Source organism: Erinaceus europaeus, chromosome 6 (assembly GCF_950295315.1).
Source record: "Erinaceus europaeus chromosome 6, mEriEur2.1, whole genome shotgun sequence".
In the NCBI taxonomy this organism is placed as follows: domain Eukaryota; kingdom Metazoa; phylum Chordata; class Mammalia; order Eulipotyphla; family Erinaceidae; genus Erinaceus; species Erinaceus europaeus.
Window position 1 is genome coordinate 13606162 of NC_080167.1, and position 19810 is coordinate 13625971.

The 19810-nt window shown below is 47.4% G+C and overlaps 1 protein-coding gene across 6 annotated transcripts in view; it reads right to left on the reverse strand.

Annotated features, from left to right (window-relative positions):
- CUX2 (cut like homeobox 2) overlaps positions 1-19810 on the reverse strand; it is a 224487-nt gene that overhangs the window by 54362 nt on the left and 150315 nt on the right. For 3 of the 6 annotated variants that reach the window (XM_060193096.1, XM_060193094.1, XM_060193091.1), the window contains exons 2-3: positions 19025-19135; positions 14657-14704 (exon numbers count right to left, since the gene is read on the reverse strand). The exons of 1 other annotated variant lie outside the window; for it this stretch is intronic. In XM_060193096.1, coding sequence (XP_060049079.1) covers positions 14657-14704; positions 19025-19135 — 159 coding nt within the window. Of the gene's footprint in view, positions 1-14656; positions 14705-19024; positions 19136-19810 lie in introns of those variants that run through there. 2 more of the 6 variants (XM_060193095.1, XM_060193092.1) reach the window with 2 other exon arrangements.

A 19810-nucleotide genomic window follows, 5' to 3' on the forward strand; every position in this document is an offset into this window, starting at 1 on the left:
GATTTTGTTTCATCTGGGTGAAAGCTTCAGTAACTGAGCTGAACCTGGGGCTGGGATACTGTTATGGGTGGGGTGTGTGGGGTCTTTTCCACTTAGCGTGTGTAAGAAAAGCATCACAAGGGGCCTGGCCCCTTGAGGCAGAAGTGCCCTTCTTGCTTCTGGGCTGTTGGGTTCTTGTCCCCAACCCCCTTCCTCCCTGTAACCCGCTGTGTGCCCTGTCTGGCTTCTCACGGGCTCTAGCAGAGAGCTGTGCTCATAAGCGTGGGTCGAAATCCCAGTTCCACCACTGGCTATGTGGCCCTGAGCATGTCTCCTCACCTTGACAGACTGAAGTTTTTTCATCTCTTAGGTGGGGAGGATGCCAGTGTTTCCCTGGCAGGACCACAACAGCATCACACATGCAGATGCCCCTTAAGTGTCACCATGGTCGAAACTATAATAAACCTTCTCTGCTTGAGTTAGCTTGGGTGGGTTTAAAAATATTTATATATTACATTTATTTATTTGATTTGATAAGACAGAGAGAAATTGAGAGCAGAAGGGGAGGTAGAGAAGGAGTGAGAAAGAAAGACACCTGCAGACCTGCTTTACCATTTCTGAAGCTTACCCACTGCAGGTGAGTACCAGGGGCTTGAACTCGGGTCCTTGTGCATGATACCATATGAACTCAAATGGGTGCCATTGCCTGGTCCCTGCTGGGTAGATTTCTCTCTCTTGCACCTCATGATTTCTTTAAAGACAGACTTATAGTGCTCCCCCCCCACCCAATACAGACACCCACCGACTTGGAGGCTTGGGTGGGGCTGAAGACAGGCATTCCCCCTCCCCCCCACCCCAGACCAAGGTTAGCACATTGGGGAGACAGAACCCAGGTTGGGGTGCGGACTGCGGGCAATGCCAACACTTGTGGTTCCCCCACCTGACTTCCTGCAGTTCAGCAGGGAAACGAACCCCCTCTTCTCTTAAACGACATGGTGGGGGAGTTGAGAATGAGTTTGCACCAGCCTAACAGAACCAGCCATTTTCCCAGAGAAACTTTCTCTACACATGTCCCTGTACCTGCAGGCCATTGTCCCTGGCGACAGGACAGGAAGGGCCTGCCCACCGACGCACCATTCATTCCTTCTAGCTTCCTGCTCCAGCGTGCATCCGACTCAAGGTGAGCGGACACAGGCGGGTTGCAGTGCTCAGATTGATAGATTACGTTTCTGCGCCGGGTCCGTTTCATGCTTGGTGACTTTGCAGCAAAGCAATTATCACTGTGGAATGCATAATGGCCTAATTAATAACTAATGTCAGGTTGGCCTCTGAGCCATGATTATACCTTAGCCAGCCAACATTTCTTTTTTCTCCTTCTCCTTTTAAACATTCCCAGAGAAAAATATTATTATAATTGACTGGCTAAATTGTCAATGTGTCCCTACCGTGTGGACCCAGGGTGAGCAGGAAGGGCACAAAACCTGGAATAAAGACAAGTGCTCCCTGCCAGCTGGCTGTGTGACCTTGCTCGACAGTGGTGTATCTCTGGGCCTGTGGACACAGACACTCTGCTGGCAGTGAACAGGGTTGCTGTGCCAGGGACAGAAAGCTTTGGGGTGCTTGACAAACCATGGCTACAGGCAAAAGCTTTGGAGCTAGAGTGTATGGGTTCAAATCTTGTCTCTGTCATCTGCTGGCTCAGTGACCTCAGGCGAATGAATTAACTTTACTGTGCCTCATTTGTCTCAATCCTGAACTATGAAGAGAAAAATCTGTTGTCAGCACAGTCACGTGGTAGAGTGCAGCTCTAGACTCTGCTCAGAAGGGTCCAGAACACAGCCATGGCCACATCTGCCTCAGTGGTTCTGTATCCACATTCGTGCCGTAAGTACTGACCTGGCACAGCTGTGTGCCTGGTGCCCTGTGGGGCCTAGAAACCAGACCTCGTCTGGAAAGTTCCTTGGATTAAGTGTGTGTGTGTGTGTGTGTGTGTGTGTGTGTGTGTGGCAAACATGATCTGCATAGTCAGGGACACAAATACATTGGACTGTTAGAAAAGTCATGATGTATGTTTCTATGTTTTTTAAAAGATTTTATTTATTTATGCATTCCTCTATGCAATCACTAAGCTAGAAGAAATTGAAATCCAGAAATCCATTCCTTTTACTATAGCAACAAAAACAATAAAATATCTAGGAGTAAACCTAACCAAAGAAGTGAAAGACTTGTATAACGAAAATTATGAGTCACTAAAAAAGGAAATTGAAAAAGACACAAAGAAGTGGAAAGATATTCCATGTTCATGGGTTGGAAGAATTAATATCATCAAAATGAATATACTACCCAGAGCCATCTACAAATTTAACGCTATCCCCATCAAGATCCCAAACACATTTTTTAGGAGAATAGAACAAATGCTACAAATGTTTATCTGGAACCAGCAAGACCTAGAATTGCCAAAACAATCTTGAGAAAAAAGAACAGAACTGGAGGCATCACACTCCCAGATCTCAAACTGTATTATAGGGCCATTGTCATCAAAATTGCTTGGTACTGGAACATGAACAGACACACTGAACAGTGGAATAGAATTGAGAGCCCAGAAGTGAGCCCCCACACCTATGGACATTTAATCTTTGACAAAAGGGCTCAGACTATTAAATGGGGAAAGCAGAGTCTCTTCAATAAATGTTACTGGAAACAATGGGTTGAAACATGCAGAAGAATGAAACTGAACCACTGTATTTCACCAAATATAAAAGTAAATTCCAAGTGGATCAAGGACTTGGATATTAGACCACAAACTATCAGATACTTAGAGAAAAATATTGGCAGAACTCTTTTCCGTATAAATTTTAAAGACATCTTCAATGAAACGAATCCAATTACAAAGAAGACTAAGGCAAGTATAAACCTATGGGACTACATCAAATTAAAAAGCTTCTTCACAGCAAAAGAAACCACTACCCAAACCAAGAGACCCCTCACAGAATGGGAGAAGATCTTTACATGCCATACATCAGACAAGAGTTTAATAACCAACATATATAAAGCTTGCCAAGCTCAACAACAAGACAACAAATAACCCCATCCAAAAATGGGGGGAGGACACGGACAGAATATTCACCACAGAAGAGATCCAAAAGGCCGAGAAACACATGAAAAAATGCTCCAAGTCTCTGATTGTCAGAGAAATGCAAATCAAGACAACAATGAGATACCACTTCACTCCTGTGAGAATGTCATACATCAGAAAAGGTAACAGCAGCAAATGCTCGAGAGGGTGTGGGGTCAAAGGAACCCTCCTGCACTGCTGGTGGGAATGTCAGTTGGTCCAACCTCTGTGGAGAACAGTCTGGAGAACTCTCAGAAGGCTAGAAATGGACCTACCCTATGATCCTGCAATTCCTCTCCTGGGGATATATCCTAAGGAAACCAACATATCCATCCAAAAAGATCTGTGTACACATATATTCTTGGCAGCACAATTTGTAATAGCCAAAACCTGGAAGCAACCCAGGCGTCCAACAACAGATGAGTGGCTGAGCAAGTTGTGGTATATATACACAGTGGAATACTACTCAGCTGTAAAAAATGGTGACTTCACCGTTTTCAGCCGATCTTGGATGGACCTTGAAAAAATCATGTTGAGTGAAATAAGTCAGAAACAGAAGGCTGAATATGGGATGATCTCACTCTCAGGCAGAAGTTGAAAAACAAGATTAGAAAAGAAAACACAAGTCGAACCTGAAATGGAATTGGAGTATTACACCAAAGTAAAAGACTCTGGGGTGGGTGGGTGGGTGGGGAGAATACAGGTCCATGAAAAATTGATGAATGAAATAGTGGGGGTTGTATTGCTAAATGGGAATCTGGGGAATGTTATGCATGTAAAAAAAAAAAGAAGTAGAAACGCAAAGCAGAAATTGACTGAGTTTGGAGTATGGCACCAAAGTAAGAAAGCAGAAGTATACTAGAGTTTGCAGTGAGTACCTCCCTAATACTTCCTCTCCACTTTTCCAAGCTTTGGGTCCATGATTGCTCAACAATTTGTTTGGCTTTGTATGTTAACTCTCTTTTTAGTCACCAGGTTCCAGGTGTCATCAGGATGCCGGCCAGACTTCCCTGGATTGAAGACACCACCAATGTGTCCTGGAGCTCAGCTTCCCCAGAGGCCCATTCTACTAGGGAAAGAGAGAGGCAGACTGGGAGTATGGACCGACCAGTCAACGCCCATGTTCAGCGAGGAAGCAATTACAGAAGCCAGACCTTCTACCTTCTGCAACCCTCAATGACCCTGGGTCCATGCTCCCAGAGGGATAAAGAATGGGAAAGCTATCGGGGGAGGGGGTGGGATATGGAGATTGGGTGGTGGGAATTGTGTGGAGTTGTACCCCTCCTACCCTATGGTTTTGTTAATTAATCCTTTCTTAAATAAAAAAAAATAAATAAAAATAAATAAATAAATAAAAAGAAAACAGAAAAAAAAAAAAAAGAAAAAATCATGTTGAGTGAAATAAGTCAGAAACAGAAGGCTGAATATGGGATGATCTCACTCCCAGGCAGAAGTTGAAAAACAAGATCAGAAGAGAAAATACAAGTAGAACCTGAAATGGAATTGGCGTATCGCACCAAAGTAAAAGACTCTGGGGTGGGTGGGTGGGGAGAATACAGGTCCAAGAAGGATTCAGAGGACCTAGTGGGGGTTGTATTATTATATGGGAAACTGGGGAATGTTATGCATATACAAACCATTGTACTTACTGTTGAATGTAAAACATTCCCCAATAAAAAAAAAGTAAAAAAAAGATTTTATTTATTTATGATAAAGATAGAAGGAGAGAGAAAGAACCAGACATTACTCTGGCATATGTGTTGCCAGGGATCGAACTCGGGACTTCATGCTTGAGAGCCACCTCCCGGACCACTATGTTTCCATTTTTTTCCCTCCTTCTTCTCCTTCTTCTTCTTCTCCTTCTTCTTCTTCTTCTTCTTCTTCTTCTTCTTCTTCTTCTTCTTCTTCTTCTTCTTCTTCTTCTTCTTCTTCTTCTTCTTCTTCTTCTTCTTCTCCTCCTCCTCCTCCTCCTCCTCCTCCTCCTCCTCCTCCTCCTCCTCCTCCTCCTCCTCCTCCTCTTCCTCCTCCTCCTCCTCTTCCCCCTCCTTTCCCCCTCCCCTTCTTCTTCTCCTCCTCCTCCTTCTTCTTCCTCTTCTTCTTCCTTCTTCTCCTCCCTCTCCTTCTCCTTCTCCTTCTCCTTCTTCTTCTCCTTCTCCTCCTCTTCCCCCTCCTTTCCCCCTCCCCTTCTTCTCCTCCTCCTCCTCCTTCTTCTTCCTCCTCTTCTTCCTTCTTCTCCTCCCTCTCCTTCTCCTTCTTCTCCTCCCTCTCCTTCTCCTTCTCCTTCTTCTCCTTCTCCTTCTTCTTCTCTTTCTTCTCCTCCTCCTCCTCCTCCTTCTTCTTCTTAATGTCTTTATTGGGGTATTAATGTTTTACAGTCAACAGTAAAATGTAATAGTTTGTACCTGTGTAACATCTCAGGTTTCCGCATTTCCATTCAACCCCACTAGGTTCTCCTCTGCCATCATGTTCCTGGACCAGAACCCTCTCCCCACCCCAGAGTCTTCTACTTTGGTGCAATACACCAATCTATGTTTTTCTATGCAAAGATATGTCATGACTTTTCAGACAATCCAATATAATCACAAGCCACATGGCACCTGGAGAGGCTCCACGGAGAGTACGGGCAGGTGGGGGTGACAGGAAGCCCTTCTAGAAGTGACCTTTGATCATCAAATTGAGATATGTGGACTTATGTCCATGGCTCTTGATCTCTCTCTTTGGGGGACATGGTGTGGGGATGCTCTGGGCTGCCCAACAGGGTAGGAGAGGGGCTACTGGCAGCTGGTCAGTAGAGGCCAAGAATGTGTCAAACATTCCATAAACAAGGGCAGACCCCTGAGATGACAAGTAAGTATCAAGTCCAAAATACCAACAAAGCTGAGGTTGAGAACCCTTAGCCCTCAGTGAACAAAGAGGGCCTTGAGTAGAAGGAAAAGCAGGTGCAAATGTCCTGGGGTAGGGAGAGCATGCTTGCAAGGAGGCACTTAAAGCCTGGAGTGTACTGTCAGTAACAGTGCTCTCAGTCTGTGGTCTAGAAGAACCCTTTCCTAACCTAGTCTGAGTCTGCAGGGAAAATTTCAGAGACAAAACTTGTTTCCTGAGTACTTATCAAGTGCCACCCATGATCTCATGAATCCTCTAACAATAATCCTACCCAGGAGAGACAAATGTTCTTCCCAGGGTAGGGGAGACAGCATAACGGTTCTGCAAAAGACTTTCATGCCTGAGGCTCTGAGGCCCCAGGTTCAATCCCCAGCACCACCATAAGCCAGAGCTGAGCAGTGCTCTGGTAAAACATCAATACAACAGCAAACCTTTGGCTTCTGACATGCAAATCCTGTGTGCTACTGCTGCACTGACTCCCCAGCCCTGGTCCAGCACAGGTTGCTCTGTGTGGGGGAAAAAAGGGTCCTTCTTCTTCCCCAGGTTGTGTGGCTCTATGTGGGTTTCCCTCCCTCTCTGGCTTCACTCTTGCTGCTAGTGGAGGGGAGGGTTTGACAGTGACTTTGAGTGCCCTGAGGCCTCATGCAGGACACCCACATTCGGCACCTCTCTGGTGCCGAAACTTGGCGATAACACTGCAGCAGTTCAACCCTAGGACAATCCAGGGTGGCCATGCAGTCCAGTCCCTGACTCTCAGCTTGGTCTAAGGGAAGACTAGAGCAGGGTGTTTTAGCCTGGGGGTACTCAGAATGGTCAGTGACAGCACCTTGGGTTGACAGCAGCACTATAATTACAATTACTGTCACTGTGTCTCTATCAGAAGAGAAAAAAAGGGGGAGTGGCTGCTGGAAATGATGGAGTTGTCATGTAGGCACCAAGCCCCAGTGACATCCTGCTGGCAAAAATTAAACAAAAGATTTATTTATTCACCTCTATGAGGGAGAGGGAGGGGGAGGGGCAGGCAGAGAGGGAGAGGAAGAGGGAGAGGGAGACACACATACACCAGAGAACCATCTTGGTCACAGATGGTGATGGCAATCTAACTCATGCCAGCAACACACAAGAGCTACACAAGAGCTACCTTTCTCATTTCAATTTCCTGTTGAGAGACACCAAAGTAACACTCAACCACTCATGGAGTTATTTTGGTGCTGTTCATGGTGTTCTTATGGGGTGTCAGAGAGCAAAGCCTGAGTCTCAGACCTGAAAAGGCATGACTCTACCCACTGAACCACCTCCCTGGCCCCTCAACTACTCCTTCGACACATGAGTAAATAATAAAAGTGGCCAACACCTCAGCCCCATGGCTATGCACCTACTGAAGGCTGGTGTCATTGGGTGCCTGTGGTAGTGGCTTCTGCTTTGTCCCCATCCTCAGGAGCATAAAGAGCCATGCCCGCTGGCCCATCTCCCCACCGGCCTCCTCTCACACAGCCCATTAAAAGCTTTGTAAATTTTCACACACGGGAGCCAAGTGTGGCACCACCACTGACTGATCACTGTTGAATGTGCGGGAATGTTCCCGCCACGCACCCAGCCATCCCTCTCCCTGGCTCGACGTCAGCCCATTCCTCTGCTGCCCGAGAGCTTACAACACTTGCACGAGGCCGAAAAGCAATTCGTGTCAAAAAGATCAATAATATAGAAATAAAGCACGAGAGTTCTAGTTAAGGGGAATGTCATATAAATATGTGGTTCACGTCCATGATTCCAAGATTAAAAAAATCAATCAATATCGTTCTTGGGATGATGTTATTCCTAATGAGAAATACCCGGAACAACTGCAAATAACTGCTTAACTGGGGGAAAAGCATTAATAATTTACTTTATAAGGCGCAGGGTACTGGATGAAAGAGGAGCGCGGCGGGTTCTTAATTTGGTTGTAACATGGCGTGACAGGTCCCACGATGCGTTGGCTGGTTTGGAGGGTGAGATTTAGCAGGATGTTTGGCTCACCTGGAGTTTTACCCAAATTGGTGTGGTGAAGCCCGCAGCATGACTCAAGGCAGGAGTCATCTGTCATCAAAGAGGAGGGAGGGCACATTAGTGCTGGCTGCATCTGACTCAAGTGGTAGGGGACACCCCAGAAGTCAAGCTTTGACTCCAGGTCAAGTCCTGAGTTTGAGTCCTGGATCCCTGATTGGGCTGGGCTCTCATGCAGGTCCTTGTCACCAGCTAGTGTCCACTTCTGACCCTGGAGCTAGAATCTATTTGTGGCTCCTCCTGCACCTGCCACCCCCAGCCCCTAGAGCTCTGTTCAACCCTCCAAGCTGAGGGGGGCCTCCTACATTCTCTGCTGTGCTGTGAAGGGCTGTGTGAATGTAGGCAAGTGGCTTCAACCTTCTGAGCCCCATCTTCTGCGCTGAAGGGGATGGGGTTCATCCCAGTTGGGTCTCTTGCCAGGGCTGGCCAGGACTTAGCATGTCTAACTTATGCTGGAGCCCCAGCAAGCCCCACTTACTCAGGGAGTATCCTAGCAGTGCTAGGAGCTACACAGAAGGGGTAGTTTGGGGCCCAGAACAATTATGATACAAAAATGGCTGGAGGAGTGGAAAAAAAAAAAGGGCCTGTTATGAAGTTACTGCTCAGAAGTTCTGCAGGCGGACACAGAATTGGGAGGTGGTATGGGTTGGTCAGGGACCCAGTCAGGTAACCTATGCAGGTTTGGGGGTTCCCATGTCAGGTAACCTGAACTGTCAGGCATCTGGGCTGCAGGAATAGGGACCCCAGGAGCCCCCTTCTCCAGGGTGCTCTATGGTTTTAAAAGCATGGGGGCATGGGTGGGGGACAGATGGGGGGCGAAGGCCACCAAAGCTTCATGGGTGGAGGTGGTACCAGGGGTACAGTCTGCTCCCCAGGAGACCAGGCCTCCCCCATAATCAGGTTAGCAGGCAGAGGGCTCCTGGTTCAGCTGAGCCAGGGGCGGGCGCCCTTCTGCTCTACAGCCTCCATGGCTCCCACCTCCCTCAGGGCCACAGTGAAAGCCCTGACAGAAGCAGCAAGACTGGGCTGGGTGCAGAGGGACTCCCCAACACCTTCCAGGATCTGGACCCCCTGCCCCTTGCTTCCTAGGTGAGGGGTGGTGAGAGGAGGCACAGGCTTCTACTTGGTGCTGGTGTAGGGTCATCCCCACCATGTTCTGTTGGTGCAGCCCCAGATTCAAAGGATGGAGTGTTATTGATTCCATGTCCTGAGGGGGGTATTCCTGGGTGTAGGTCAGGCATGGTAAGAGAAGCTCAGCAAGCACCGGGAACCTCTGTATGGATCACAAGACTAGATTCCTGGGGGGCAGGAGCAATAACCACTCCCCTCCGTAGGGCCCCCCACCCCAGATCCTTTCAGGTTTTTTTTTTTTTTTAACCAGAGCACTGCTCAACTCTGATTTATGGTGGTGCAGGGGATTGAATCTGGAACCTTGGAGCCTCAGGCATGAGAGTCTCTTTGTATAACCATTATGCTGTCTACCCATCCCCCTTCAGCTCTTGTTTCAGGTTGGAAGTAAGTACCATGACTTGGGGCGGTATGTGGAGCAAGGAACAGTTACCAAAATCAACGCCCATGATCAGCGGGAAGCAATTACAGAAGCCAGACCTTTCACTTTCTGCACCCCATAATGACCCTGGATCCATACTCCCAAAGGGTTAAAGAATAGGAAAGCTATCAGGGGAGGGAATGGGATACAGAGTTCTGGTGGTGGGAATTGTGTGGAATTGTTCCTTTTATCATATGGTCTTGTCAGTGTTTCCATTCTATAAATAAAATTTAAAATCAAATCAAATAAAAAAGAAAGTATATTTGGAGAGAGAGAGAGAGAGAAAGAGAGAGAGAGAGAGGAGAAGAGAGACATGGAACATGCAGGCATGTGATCACCAAGAAACCCTAAACATTTCAAGTGTAACACTTCCAATAACATTGAACTAGGCAAAAGAAAACCCCCATACCTCTCTCTTGTTGCCATCACCCATGGCCCCAAACACAAACACTTTAAAGGAAAGAAACCACAGCACAGGGAGAAGAAGCCATACATCCTCTCTCTCTCTCTCTGACTCTCTTTCTCTCTCTCTCTCTCTCACTTTCAAGGGAGTGGGGTCTTCCTACAGAGCAGGTGGAAGCAGAAAGAGTTCAGGAGAGCTGAGCCAAGAGGGAGGGTGGTTAGCTAGACTCTTAAGCCTGCCCCTTACCTGTGATTGGCCATCTGATGTTTCCACAGGCAGGTTCAGTCCTTCTGATTTGCTCACACCATCTTGGTCTGTCACATGGTCTATACTTTGTGACATCCTGGCTTCCTTGGTGTAAAATGTGACTAGCATTCTCTGCTGCCAAATTTGCCCACTTCTGGCTAATACTGCCTCATGGGTCCAGCCTCTAGAACACAGGCTGGCACACAGCAGGTATTCACACAGCTTGCATGGAATCACCTGACCATCTCGTACTTCTCTTGGTGAGCGCCTCCTGGACCCTGTTGCTAAGCTTCTAGAGGATGGTCACAACACACACTGTTCCTTGTTCTCAGGGAGGGCAGGGGGAGTTTCCACCCCACACAACCAGCTTCTCCTAACCCTGACAACAAACATGCCCATCCCAGTGAGAACAGAAGTGACCTCCAGCTGCTGATCACAGCCCTCCAAGCTGTCCCTATTTACAGCCCAGGAAGCAGTGGCTCAGTGACATGATGTCCCTTGCCCAGGTAAACTCGTCAGGAGCCATCCCACCAGGCTCTCCTGTCTCCTAGGTGGTCAGAGGCCACACCAGCCCCCATCCCCACCCCCACTGGTTCCAATACTGTTGTGTTCTGGTCAGACCCATGTGGAAGCTTCTCTCCCAGCTCTGCCCAAAGGCCACACCCCAATCCTGGTGGAAGGGTGGGTGGTGGGTGGTGGGTGGGGGAGGAGGCAGAGAGAAAGCATCGCCTGGCCTGGCCTGGCCCTGTCCTGTTGGCTGGCTTCCTTGCTGGGCCAACACACATATCCCTCAGAAAAGTTTCACCTCTGATTTAGCATAACAAAAATTTTAATTTAGATGTTTTCATCTCTCTCTTCAAGTAAAAATAAGTTTAAAATAATGACTGTAATAAATGAAGGTAATTAATTGTAGTTTGTTCCTTTACTGTCTAGTCAGCTTAATTTTACCTTTTCAACTAATAATGAGAAAATAATTTTTGTGCTCGGAGGGTTAATGATATGTAACTGTGAGAACTGCTAATTGCATGTTGCAATCCATCCATCAACAACCCCATCTGTGCGACTTGATTATGTTTGCTAAATTATTGCTTTGAATTATCTTTCATAAAGCAACTTTTGTAATTAGCGGGGCTTTCGGCTTGCTCTTTTCTCTGTGCGCAAGGAGATTCAAACTTTGGCCATTTCAAGCTGTCTCCATTAAGCCACCTTCTCCTGTTGTCTTTGTTCCCCAGAGCAGGGGAATCAAGACTGTCCTTTAAGCAATCAAGTCGGGGAGGAAAAGCTTCCTTGATTCACAGCAGGGCAAATTCACTTCCTCTCCGCCCTCCTCCCACTAGCATAAAAAAAGAGAGAGAGAGAGAGAGAGAAAGAAAAAGAACCCATGTATCTATAGAAAGAAAGAAGATACAGAGGATGTTCAGGTTTTACATAGGCCTGGGCTGCAGGAGTGAAATGAAGGGGTGAACTTGAATACGTTATATTTCAACAAGAGGCCAGTGACGGGAGGAAGGAATGACTGCTGAGATATTCAGCCCCGCATTTTATGAGCTAGTTTATGTGACTGGGGATGGTGTTTACCTCTGGGGACATTCCTGGGAGGTGATTAATGCCCACCGGGGAATCTGCAGCTCCAACCCAGAGTCTGGTGGCTGGAGAGAGGAAAATGGCAGAAAGGATGTGCCCTCATTAAAAAAAATTAAAATGAAAATCAGATTTGGATTATAAATGGCCTGCACCCGGGCAGTTTGTGCTGGAGGACACAGAAGATGCTTTTTATTTGTGGGGCGCGTGTCTCCCCAGGGGCTGGGCGGGAGGCGGCGGGCACGATGGATGAGTGCATAGATCACGGAGGAAAGCAGGGGTTTTGAGAATAAAGTGCTAAGCAAATGTAGTCTTTTTGGTATATTAAAGGGACACGGTGGAAAACTCTCTCAAGAAAATTAATCAAGTTCTCTGCTGAGCGCCAGCTATTGAGACAGCATCTGCTCAACATGCCACCACACCCCTGGGGGTTAGTGGCCTCCACCCTGCCTGGCTTCTTTGAATCCTACCATCAGCCGGCCTCTTGGGCAGATGCTGTCTCAATAGGAAGCTGAAGCTCAGAGGTTCAGGAACTTCCCCCAGGCCAGATAGCTCGAGTGAGCAAGAGGACTGATGGTCAGGCCTGACTCAGTATGACTGGTATGTCCTTCCCACCATGTGTCATCACTGGTTTATAGGAATGTCTAACCGTCTCCTATTGAAAAGGTGACACAAGTCACATCAGAAAGCCCTGTTTGAAGGGCAGGGTGGTAGTGTACTTAGTTGAGTGCACACTTTAAAATGAGCAAGGGCCTGGGTTTAAGCCCCCAGTATCCACCTGCAGGGAGAAAATTTTATGAGTGCTGCAGGTCTCTCTCTTCCTCTCTCCCTCTCTTCCTTTCTCTCCCTTCTCAATTTCTGTCATATCAAATAAAAGAAAGAAGAAATGGGCCGGGTGGTAGCACCGAGCACAAGGACTTGCCTAAGAATACCAGTTCAAGCCCCCGGCTCCCCATCTGTGGGGGGTGGGGTGGGATGTCGTCGCTTCACAAGCCGTGAAGCAGGTATGCAGATGTCTATCTTTCTCCCTCTCTGTCTTCCCTTCCTCTTTTGACTTCTCTCTATCCTATTTAACAATAACAATAACAACAAGGACAAGAAAATGGCCTCCAGGAGCAGTGGATTCGTGGTGCGGGCACTGAACTCCAGTAATAAACCTGGAGGCAAAATAAATAAAATAAAACAAATAATAAACAAAATATTAAAAAAAGAAAGAAGAAACAAAAACAAAAACAAAAAAAGAAAAAGAAAAAATATCCACCTTGAATGGTAGATTTGTTGTGCAGGCACTGAGCTCCAGCAATAACCCTAGTAGAAGAAAAACAAAACAAAGCCAGCTAACCAAAACCCCCAACTAAAACCAAAAAAATAAAGAAATAAAAAACAAGTAAACAAGAAAGCTCCCCTTTGTTTGAAAAACCTTGAACAAGTAGTTAGGAAAGAGATATTATCTTTTTTTTTCCCCACCTTTGATTAGAGGCCAAATGAATCTGTATTGGAGGTCACTGATAATAGGAATGAGAGAATTATGGACACTTTGAATAAGCAAGGCAATGTCCCAAGCACTCCGTCACGCTTCACCCTATGACTCCTATGATGAAGGTGCTATCACTTCCCAATTTTACAGGTGAGGAGATAGGCACACAGATGTAGGTGTCTCATCTAGTTAAGGTCCAGCACCCAGTAACAGCACAGCCAGTAGGCCAAGCCAGGCTCTGTACCCATCCTAGCTCTCTCTGCCCAACACCTTATGCTCCTTAATATGTGTGAACCTCTCAAACAACACTGAAAGATTAGTGGTGTCTTTCTTGTTTAACAAGTGAGGAAACTGAGGCTCTGAGTGCTAAGAGCAGGCAGTTCACACCAGCACAGGCAGACCCCAGAGGCTCAGCTCTGTACACACAGTCTGTCTTCTGGTTGGGCAGAGGGGACCATTGCCCTAGGGGTGTGTGCTGAGCACCCCAGGCCAGGAGTTAGCAGGCTGGGATCCAGTGACAACATAGCCCCAAAATAACCACTCTTTCTGTTTCCTTCCCTCCCTTTTAGCTCACCCCCACCCCACAGCCAAATGTATCAACACCGGGTGGTCCTAGAAGTAAATAAGTGCAATAGTCAGCTCCACAATAAAATGAAGGGAGAAAACACATGGGAGCTGATGAGATGTGAGTAAATCCATCCAGTTTTCACTCTAAGGCTGCCCTGCATGCTTAGACAGACTTAAAGTGAGATGATGCCCGACAGACAGCAGATTCTGGATGCACCTGCAGCCATGGGCTCTGAGGAGGGCTACCTTGCAGGGGTCCTACCTAAATCCCGGTGAAGCTCTTGTGAGAGGACAGAATGTTCAAGCAGCGGCCTCCCCTCTGCTCCCCTGCCTCTGTGAGCTTCCATTCATATCCTTGCCAGTCTGCACTTGCCAGAGCTGTGACATTCTCAGAATCCTGGTTGCAAAGTCAAACCAACAGGAGAGGGAGGGAGGCGCACCACATCTCGTTAAGACAACCTGTGGATGGAGACAGCCTGGCTGCCTGCCTCCAGAGAAAGTGGCCCTGGGGTTGCAGGGAGGACCTCCACTCTCATACTCAGGGTGGCTAGTTCCAGGTCACAAACAGGAAATGGGCCACAGACGGTCTCAGGCTGGGCAGAGTCCAGGGAGAGGTAAGTTTCCCAGAGCTAGACACCAGGATGCCGGAGAAACAGAAGGGAGCCGTGATTACGGGCAGAGTTTGCAGGGTGGTGGGGCAGCTATCCCAAGCTTCCAGAGGCTGCTGGCCTTTTCCGGTCACTTTGGGATGGGGCCAGAAAGGGAAAGGTGGGAGGCCTTTTCATCTGACATGCCATGGGCCTTGGGTCTTACCTCGGCTTGGAAGCTTTTTAACACAGGAGCCACCATCTCTCTGATTTCCTGAAAAAGAGATCAGCAAAGAGTTCACCACCGTGCCAGTAACGGCCCCAGCTGCCAGCTCACTGCTGTCCCCTGCTTACTGCTGTCCCCTCTCAGCACTTCCTAGACATGGTCCAGGGGACCTGTGCTCCAGGGGTTTTATAAAGGGTCCTCACATGTGTGTACACACACTTAGACACACACACAGTGTATACACACACAGTGTATACACACACAAAGTGTATACACACAGTGTATACACACACAAAGTGTATACACACACAGTGTATACACACACAAAGTGTACACACACACACACACACACACACACACACACACACACACACACACACACGGTGTCACATCAGGCAGGGACACAGTAAGCCCAGCATGAAGTCTCTCTCCTGTGGGATTTGTGGAGCTTTTGTGAATTTCCAGCAGAGAGAGGAGGTTGCCTCCGCCAATTGGACTTGACCACACAATATTCCTTTATGCCAAGCACTTCTGGGACCTGTGGTCTGTCATGAGATGCTCTTTGGGGTGGGGGTGAAAGAAGTGGCCCCAGTTCTTTGTACCCACTGCTGTGTGATGTTCCCTTCATATAAACCTTCCATCCTCTCGGGTCAAGTTCGGGAGATGACTCTAGGCTGCCTCGGAGACCCCACCTCTGAGCTCATCTGTGTCTTTGCTTCCTCACCAGAGTGCGCTATATCTGGGGCTGGGGCTGGGGCTGGGGCTGGGACACTGTCCCTGGGGCCAGTTTAAAGAAAGGGCCCTGTGCATGTGGGGTGATCACTGAACTGCCTTCAAAGGGAGGACTTTTCTGCATCCTCTAAGCCTCCTCCTCTTGGACCCTAATTATCTGCATTTCACAAAGGACCTCTTGAGCCCACCTGATAGCTTCCTTGGGGGTTTCTCCTGAGTTCTCCTAGTGTGCAATTGGGGTGGGGCTAAGATATAACTGAATATCTCAGGCTTGACACCCCAAATGTTCCAGTGCCCTCTGAGGCACACGGTGACTACCTTAACTGTGGGAACCCCATGGGGTAAGGAGTTAAGGGGGGCTGGAGAGAGGGCAGCAGAGGGGAACAGGAGGAGAGACATCTGCCAGGTAAAGAGTAAATCCCCTAATTATGAAATAAAGGTGTACTGCTTCTGCCCCTGGCAAAGGCTCCTCTTCAGCCACACTGGGGACCCCTCTTCACTGATGAGAACCAGGGGTTCTCGGAGTTGCTACTACACACACTGATGTGTACCAGGGCTCTCAGGGCGTGTGTGCTAACCCAGGGGACTGGGCACAAGGAAGCAGAGAGCAAGGGCTGAGCATGGACACAGCCGCAATAAAAACCCAGGGATCTGGGTGTGAGTGGTGTGGGTCGGAAGCAGACTTGGGTGGAAGCATGTTGGGCAGGCCCAGGTAGAGACCAGGGGACACACTCAGTTCTCTAAGGTAACTTGTCAAGTAGCCACATCTACCAACCATTCTGAAAGACACTGGAAACCCACGTCTTTAGGTGAAGTCTGAGATGTTAGAAGTCGGCAACTTAAGTGAGATAAGTCAGAAACAAAAGAATGAATATGGGATGATCTCATTCATAGACAGAAGCTGAAAAACAAGATCAGAAGGGAAAACTCTAAGCAGAACTTGGACTGGAGTTGGTGTATTGCACCAAATTAAAAGGCTCTGGGGTGGTGGTGGTGGGGTCAGCTCTTGGAACATGATGGCAGAGGACCTAGTGGGGGTTGTATCGTTATGTATTTTTTTGCTTCCCCCCTCTTTACTGTCCTTGTTGTTTATTGTTGTTGTAGTTATTATTGTTGTTGTTATTGATGTCATTGTTGTTGGATAGGACAGAGAGAAATGGAGAGAGGAGGGGAAGGCAGAGAGGGGGAGAGAAAGATAGACACCTGCAGACCTGCTTCACCGCCTGTGAAGCGACTCCCCTGCAGGTGGGGAGCCGGGGGCTCGAACCAGGATCCTTACACTGGTCCTTGAACTTCATGCCACATGTGCTTAATCCGCTGCGCTACTGCCCGACCCCCTTGTGGAAATGTTATGCATGTACAAACTAATGTATTTTGCTGTTGACTGTAAATCATTAATCCCCCCAAAGAAATAATAAAAAAGTGGTCCGGGAGGTGGCGCAGTGGATAAAGAATTGGGCTCTCAAGTATGAGGTCCTGAGTTCAATCCCCGGCAGCACATGTACCAGAGTGATGTCTGGTTCTTTCTCTCTCCTCCTTTCTCATGAATAAATAAATTCTTTAAAAAAAAAAAAAAAAAAAAGAAATAATAAAAAAAAGGAAAATAAAACAACAACAACAAAAAGAAGTTGGCAACTTAGACAATTTGAAAGACTTAAGAGGACAAATACAAACCTGGGCTGGGTTCCAGAGACATTAATGCTGGAGGGGGCCCCAGAAACCATTTCTCCCTCCCACCCCCAGTTTACTGGAAAGTGCTCAAGGGACCTGGCTTGCTGAAAATTAGAGTTAAATGGCACCAAGTTGGGGTGCAAGTCAACAGACACCCAAGTAGGCTCATTTCACAAACAGTGTTCAAGTGAGTTGAGGGGACTTAAGTTTGGGGTGGGGGTGGCAGCAGGCCTTTGAGCCAATGCCAACCATTTCTAAGCCCACAGCTGGTTCGCTTAACCCCTGGGGGAGGCAGAGCCAAGGCACAAGAAGAGGTGAGCTGGGCACCAGTCAGATGATGTTCTTAACTAAAGCCCTGGCATGGCTCTTCTCACCAGAAGAGTTGAGTTCCCAAAATGAGAATTTTCAGAGGCACAACTATAATAGGAATGGAAACTTATTTCTCCTAATTACATAATTGCATAATTATGCAGTATTAAAATTATGTAAGTTAAACCCAGAGACCTAAAACCTGGCCTGGATTTCCCACCTCACCTGGGGGTTCCCATAGGGCCTGGGGGAAGGAGGAGGTGGTGGTGGGTCTGTGCTGAGCAGAGAGAGAGCACAGAGTGCCAGGGAGATCTGCTTTCCTGAGGTCAAGCTTTGGAACTCTCATCCTAGGTCAAATGATCAGCTTAAAGACTATGCTGGTCTCTGTTCCAAGAGGGTAGGGAGGCTACTCTGCATCTCCCAGCCTTCTTAGCCCCAGAGTCAAGCCAAGGACATGTGTGGTCTTTCTGATGGTGGGAGATTTCCTCACACCTGAGATTCTGCTTCTTCTCCAAGTGAACCCCACCTCAGCTCTCAGTCCAGAATCTGTCTAGACTTGCCTTGTGGGCAAGTTAGATCCCAATCTTCTCTGTTGTCTCAGAGAGCCAAAGCTGCTTGTGACTTGTTTGAGGATTTCATAGCAAGGAGACGGATTACTCACATGGGCTTTCTGGTTAGGCCTGTCTCTTTCCCAACAGTCTATGGCCCCTAGCTCCCTCTCTGCTCCATCCAGGCCCAGGCACACAGAGCAGCAGTGGTGGCATAGGGTTGGGATGGGGCTGACTCTGTTTCCCACCTGGCTCTGCTGTGTCCCACCTCAGCAAGAATCAGGGTCCCAGGCTTTGTTTTCTGTCTCTGTGTTTATTCCCATCATTTCATTTTAATCTGAGAAGCTACAGGGGGCCTGATAGAGGACAGAAAAGAATTCACACATTTGAACTGAAACGTGTCCATTCTAGCTCCTTCCCTGGGGGCGGGGATTGGGGGCTGTCATTATCTGGACACCCTCTCAGCAGCTGGCAAAGAGAAGGCTGGTGGCTGGAGCAAGGGAGAGGTGAAGGGAAGAATGAGGTGCCTGTATAAAGAGGTCTGGGGGTGGGGGTAGTTTCAGAGGTAGATGGAAGGCAAGGAGAGGCTGGGGGAGTTGCCCAGATGTGAACAGAAAAGCAAAGTGAATTCAAGAACTCTGGGAAGACAGATCATCTTCACTATCAAGGCCAAACCTCTGACTGGGGAGACAGCATAATGGTTCTGCCAAAGAACTTTCATGCCTGTGGCTCCAAGGTCCCAGGTTCTATTCCTACTACTACCCTAAGCAAGAGCTGAGCAGTGCTCCACTTAAAAAAAAAGTCAAGAGTTTAACTTAGATATGAATGTGTGTGCATGTGTGTGTGTGTGTGGGGGGTAGGAGTGAATGTCTGAGAGTGCCCTGGAAACAATGACTTTGATGGAGAAGAGTCTTGCCCTTATTTTTGACAGCACCATTGAGCAAAGCTCCAAGAAACGCTTAAAGGTTGGGGGCCATCATTTCTCTTTGTGGCTAATTAGCTTCTTTTCTTGTTAGTCACTTATGTTGACCGTTTTCAAAATACAGTTTGAACAGAGAAGAATCTGCATTCCTACTGAGTTAATGCTAGAACAGCAAATATACTATACCTCAGGTACATTTTTCTTAAATTCCCGGCGGAGTTCAATTAAATGTTTATGAGAATGTTCACTCTCCTCCTGCCGTGCAGATAGCTCGGAAGCGACGGAATTAAGCTCCTTCTGGAACAATAAAAAAAGAGAGAGAGAAAAAAGAAAGATTCTTCCCCCCTCCTTTGCCTTTTTAATCACCGTACAAAACAGCATTCCGAACAAGTTTTCTTAACTTACAAAGCTGAGAAAAGACAGGATATTGACTCCTGGCACAAATGAATAATTTACGGAACAGGGAATGCAACAGCAACAACAAAAAATCTGGGACAGCTTATCGGAAGTTGGGCCCAGTCAATAATCACCCATCAAGTTGGGTGGAGTTGGGTTTTTTTTCTTTCTTTTCATTTTCCCCCAACCCTCCTGCCCCACCTCTTAAATTTCCAAAGGAGTGATGGCATAAGCTTGTCAGTAACTGTAGAAAACATCTCCAAACCGTGTCAAAATAGTCAAGTGCGGCATATTGTATGGGCATATTATAGAGCAGGAAAGTGCTGTCGACAGCTTTCATATATCAGAGGTGGGAACCGTTCCAACTATGACTTACTTACACTTAAAGGTTCATAAATACGCCTTTGAAGATATAGATGGCTTTTTAATTTCGGTAGATTTTGGAAAAATGAAGGTGCCAATAAGAAGCAAGCTGACCTTTTGTGTATCCTCGCAGTAGATCATTTAAGGTTCACTTCAAGTATAAGACATATTTCACTGGAGGCTCCCGGATTCAGGAGAAATGGATTGGAAGCT